General features: G+C 37.2%; 1 protein-coding gene across 1 annotated transcript in view; it reads right to left on the bottom strand.

Moving 5' to 3' along the window:
- The window catches only part of LOC107727338 (NACHT, LRR and PYD domains-containing protein 3-like), an 18571-nt gene that overhangs the window by 8491 nt on the left and 4383 nt on the right, over positions 1–5697 (bottom strand). Inside the window, exon 2 of the mRNA XM_016537181.1 lies at positions 5245–5260. Within this exon, the coding sequence (XP_016392667.1) occupies positions 5245–5260 (16 nt within the window). The remainder of the gene's footprint in view (positions 1–5244; positions 5261–5697) is intronic.

Raw genomic sequence — 5697 nt, 5'->3', positions numbered from 1 at the left:
TGTGATTTGACTTGATTCATGAAAATCAGATGTGACTTGACTTGACTTATGACAATAAAATGTGACTTGACTTGGTTCATGAAGATAAGCTGTGACTTGACTGGACTCAGGAAGATCAGCTGTAACTTGACTGGACTCACGATGATCGACTGTGATTTGACTTGATTCATGACGATCCACTGTGACTTGACTCATGAAGAACAACTGTGACTTGACTTGCCTCAGGACGATCAACTGTGACTTGACTGGACTCATGAAGATCAGTTGTGACTTGACTTGCCTCAGGACGATCAACTAATGGGAGAATAACCTCTAGTGGCAATCGGCCTGAAGCCCACGGACCGGATTCGTGACAGGCAGACAGTGACATCGTTATGTGCGGCGTTTACAAACGTTAACAACCGGTGAATGGAGGACGCCGCGATTGGAGCTGTTATTGTATATGTATGTTTCTTGTCCTTTTATTCCTACATGCCGCATTATCATTTTTATTTGTTCAAGGTTATATTCCATATTTTTTTATTTCCAGCTGTGTTAACAAGTAAGAAATTATTCCTTTTATGGTTTTATCTTTATAAACTCTCTGGGTGGACAACATCTTTCTATGCAACGTATAAATGTTTTAACTGCATAAAGGGGTCATATGAGGTTGCTAAAAAGAACATTATTTTGTGTATTTGGTGTAATGAAATGTGTTTATGCGGTTTAAAGTTCAAAAAACACATTATTTTCCACATACTGTACATTATTGTTTCTCCTCTATGACCCGCCTTTCTGAAACGCGTCGATTTTTACAAAGCTCATCGGTCTGAAAAAGCGAGGTGTGCTGTGATTGGCCAGCTATCCAGTGCGTTGTGATTGGCCGAATACCTCAAGCGTGTGACGGAAATGTTACGCCCCTCACCATATTGTGATGATGCCCTGTCCGGCCGGAGCGACGAGACAAAAACATTAAAACCCATTATAAACGAGGCATTTGTAGCATCCAGTGGGGACTCATTGCACGCCAGTAGGGCTGGGCGGTATATCGAGTTTGTACGATATATCGATATATTCTTTATAAGCTATATGGTATGAGGCAATACTGTTTATATTGATATACAATTTGATACGAGCACATCTGAAAAATATAGCAGAGGACACAGACTGAGCTGCTACGGAGAAAGTGCATCATCCAGTTTGTTCTAAACATGTGACAAGCTTTATATTAAGGGCTTAAAAAATATAATAATAAAAATATTATTATATTAAGGGCATTCAGATATAGTATAGTTTATAGTTTTGTATAGTTTAAAGCAGCAGATGCTCTGACAGAAAGGCTGCGTGCTGCTGACAGAGACGCTACTCACGCTGTTTAATGTGTTTGAGATGTGCTGCTTTCTTTAATACATAACTTACAATCTTCATCAGTAAATGTTAGAAAGTCATGGAAATTTTTGCCCATATCGCCCAGCCCTACTCGCCAGTGGTGGAAAGTAACAAAGTAGTTTTACTTTGTTTCTGTACTTAAGTATATTTTTAAGTACTTTTATTTCAAGAAACTTTTACTTCACTACATTTCAAAGCATATCATTGTACTTTTCACTCCTCTACATTTCATAAAAATATGTTGTTCCTCATTATATTGAGCTGGAAGAATTGTCACACACTACGATACATGATAGTGGTGTCTGATTCGTGAACGAGCTGATTCTTTTCAATGCTTAATCTGTTCTGTTAAGTCATACTGGGCTGCATTTCTCAAAAGCATTGTATGCCATTGTATTCCCAAAAGTTCATCGTAGCCAAATTGCCACTAATGGGTCTACGATGAACTTAGGCATACAATGCTTTTGGGAAATGGAGCCCAGGTCAGAGTGAGTCTCCAGTAAATAACTCCCTGATTCAAATGATTCGGACAGAGCTAGTCTCCAGTTAATGATTCACTGAGTTAATATCACCTATTTCATTATAATAGGATCTTCAACGAACTACCCTGTCACTTAGTTACGTGCATCCCATCACCGTTTAAACAGTCTTGTCAATCATCTTGTCACAGTTAACATCCTCCATTTTTAGTTTAATTGAATTTCCTGCCATACTGTACAGAAATGAAGAGGCATGTTGGTCTGCCAGTCGTGGGTCTTTCCTGCTAGATGTTTCCTCGTGTTTGCATAATCATGCATTTAAAAGTTCATGACCAAACAGATTTTTATAAACCTTCACAATATTGTTGCAGATGAAATATAATGTGGGAAACATTAAATATTTTTTTGGATTATTGACTATTAATCACAAAAACCCCTTCATCTAAACCTCTCTACTTAACCTTCGGTCTCACATATCCGGCATGTTTGTAGTTTTTGAACACGTTATTCGTATCGCATCAGCATAAAAGTTAACAATTTGATGGATAATTTTAAAAAAGTGTGATACAAGTTGGCTTGTATTGCGATGCATTGTTTCTAAAATATTTGCATTGATAAAAACCAATTTATTTATATATAATTTTTAGTGGATGCACTATACTTTTATTATTTAGAAAGTGACCAATAATCTGTGACCAATATTTTATATGTAGATTAATTTCTCTCTAAACTGCTTCTCAAGTGCGTTCTCTCATGCACCACCACGGCTGCTAAGTGAATATGACGTATCACAACACTACGGAGGCCTGTTTCATGAAAGACTTGAAATTACCTAACAAATCAATTGGAGCTAAAGCGGTTCCATAAATTACAAATTAAGTTCATGCAATCTCACTAATTTGATCCAGATTCAATCAGTCAAGATAATTTGATGTGCACGCTTATTCTTAAGCAGCCCTTAATGCCAATCATGGATCAAATCGAATAAATTTGTGCTGTTTAATGCATTTGAGACATTGTGATTTCCTCAGTGCATAACTGAAATGTCACAGGTATATTCCTGATCTGTAAATGTTAGAAAATCATGCAAATATATCCATTTTGCTGTGGGTGAGTGAATGAGCACTGCGGCGGGCATGCGCAACAGACTAAGCGTAATCAAATAAAATATACATTTTGCTAAAATATTTGTTGTTGGACATTAAATGTGCCTTTTGTAGAATTTTAAACCTACATCGTATATTTTTATGATAGCAGTAACTGTAAAGGGACTATTGTAATGGGTAAATCAAATGTAACCTAGTACAGTCCTAATTACTAAGCTCAAATGAGTTAATGCTTGTAATACCAGTTGAAATTTAGTATTTTTCTTTATTATTTATTTAAATTTTTAATTTAGTGATTTGATTTAAAGAGCAATGTTAGATTGTAATGTTCTAAAGTTCAGCTATCTGTTCTGCTAACTATAAAAGATACAGTGGTCATAAAACCAGAGAGAATGGCTGCATGGCTAGAAACTGTAAAAAAAAAAGTCAAATAATTGTATGTGAGCGAGTTAGAGGTAATATCAATGTGTTCCTATTGGTCAGTGTTGAGGAACTCCGCTTAGCCTGACAGTTAGCCTGCCTCAGACCAGGGCTGCGTTTCCCAAAAGCATCGTACGCCTAAGTTGATCGTACAGTAGGCAGACAACCAGAGTGTGCTTTTTACCGCCGTGGGCGCCGCCACCGCTGCGTCTGCAAAATGCATTTGCAGCTTTTGACCGCTGAGTGGTGCTTTAACCACAAGTTATCAAGTATACGCTTCAAAGCGCATTTTCACAAATAGCTGTCAGCTTTGCCTCGCCGATGTGTTACATTTGACGGCTGCAGTCGGCGGATAATTATTTGTACAATAATATTTAACTTAACCTGCTTTGTATCTTTATTATTTAATGCATAAGCGATTTATTAAAACAAGTTTACGAGAGTCATTAAAACAAGTTTATGACTGCGAAATCTGTTTAATCTTGATCAAGAACACTAATGATCAATGAATTGGAGCGGCATCGACCGTCAGATAATTTTAAAATGTTTAATTACCTTCAATTTACAGGTTATAACTGCATCTGTCTCAGTTGTAGACTTGTGAAGATTTATTTTAATGCAGATCCCATACTGCAGCGTTAACCTAAAATAAATGTGCTGTATTACTATTCATATTCAAGTGTTTGTGCGGAAAATTATTAATGCGCATGCATGACAGGGAGGCGCCCGCGTGATCACTTGAATTTTTTCCTGATAATGAAATAACTTAAAATTGTGGTGCCCCACATACATGAGAAATATATCTACAGAAAGCTTAAATGTCTACTTTTAAACGAACCAGTTCAAAACAAAAGCAAATACTCCCTGATTATGTATTCTGTGTGAAGGTTACATTTCTCTCTAAAGACGCGTCCAGTACTGTGGAGATGAGAGTCAGCACCATGAATTTCATCTTGCAGCTGACAAGAAAACATTAGTTTATTAATACATTTTTAAAAGTAGCCTAATAATTATTTTTTCATAATTATTAGGCTACTTCTGCCTGTGCTTTGTGGCAAACTTAATGCGTATGCTTGAGCGTGGAATATATTAATGCTCATTATGGATTATAGATGTTAATTTAATATAAATGTGTGATTAGTTGAACAATGACTTAAATGAACGACTACTAGTAACTAGACAAATCTTAAGTGGGGGGCAGCCCTATTATATCTCCTCCTTATCATGGATGAGCTGGTTGCGTTTAAAGTTTTTAAAGCATTTTATACACGTTTGCATAAATTCTGCTTTCAGAATGGTCCGTAACGGAGAGATGACACATCCTTAACATTGGTTTTTCCTCTGAAATGCAAAAATGAAAATTGAAATAAAATTGATATTTTATGTTTTGTGAATGGTCAACGCTTCCCCATTCTGCAGATATTGTTGCTTCTGGTTTGTGCATTGTAAATCACAGAAAGTCTATATATAATTGATTATTATATTAATTGATTTTTCCATACATTTCTGCCATATGTACATTAACTGACATTCACCACTGATAAGCTACCACTAAATATTGTAGAAACTTAATTTGCTGTAAAGTTGCTTTGCAACGATTTGTATCATGAAAAGCGCTATACAAATAAACTTGAATTTAATTTAATTTAATATATGTTGTCTCCCAAAGACTGGTGTATTTTTTTGCCGCGTTATGTGATTTCCCAAATATAAAATATAAAACACGTTCATAGATGGATACTTTTCTGATGTCTGGACTCTATTTGGGATTTAGAAAAACGTAAAGAGATGGTTCAATATATTGGTAATGAATTCATTCTGTGAGAGTTTATATTTCAGGTTCAACGAGGCATTTATTCTAAAACAGACACTTTGCCTAAACCCGCTCTGCAAGTTTGAAACGCTCATCAGACACTCTCCACATGAAAGAGCAAGCGATTCACACCTTTATTTCAACCCCCGCAATGAAGCTATACAGAACAACCCCCAAACCCTAACCCCAACCCCCTCCAGCTGGGCTGAAAAAAATGGTGTAACATAAACCAGAGAACGTCTCAGGTTACGTATGTAACCCTAGTTCCTCGAGGGAACGAGACGCTGCGTCGAAGCGCTTTGGGAACGCCCTCTGCGTGACCACGCTCTGAATCACATGTGTAATCAGCCCAATGGAAAGGCGAGACGTCATAGGCGGGTGACGTCATCGACCAGGAAGCTTAAAAGCACATGTGGCGGAGCCGGCGTCAGCTTCTAGGAATGAAGCAAGCGCTGGCAGGGATGCCGGAAGTATGGCACCGAGACGCAGCGTCTCGTTCCCTCAAGGAACT

This window comes from Sinocyclocheilus rhinocerous, unplaced genomic scaffold (assembly GCF_001515625.1).
Source record: "Sinocyclocheilus rhinocerous isolate Xijiao unplaced genomic scaffold, SAMN03320098_v1.1 scaffold4292, whole genome shotgun sequence".
In the NCBI taxonomy this organism is placed as follows: Eukaryota; Metazoa; Chordata; class Actinopteri; order Cypriniformes; family Cyprinidae; genus Sinocyclocheilus; species Sinocyclocheilus rhinocerous.
Note: the sequence above shows the minus strand (reverse complement) of the source record. Positions and strands in the feature narration are given on the sequence as shown.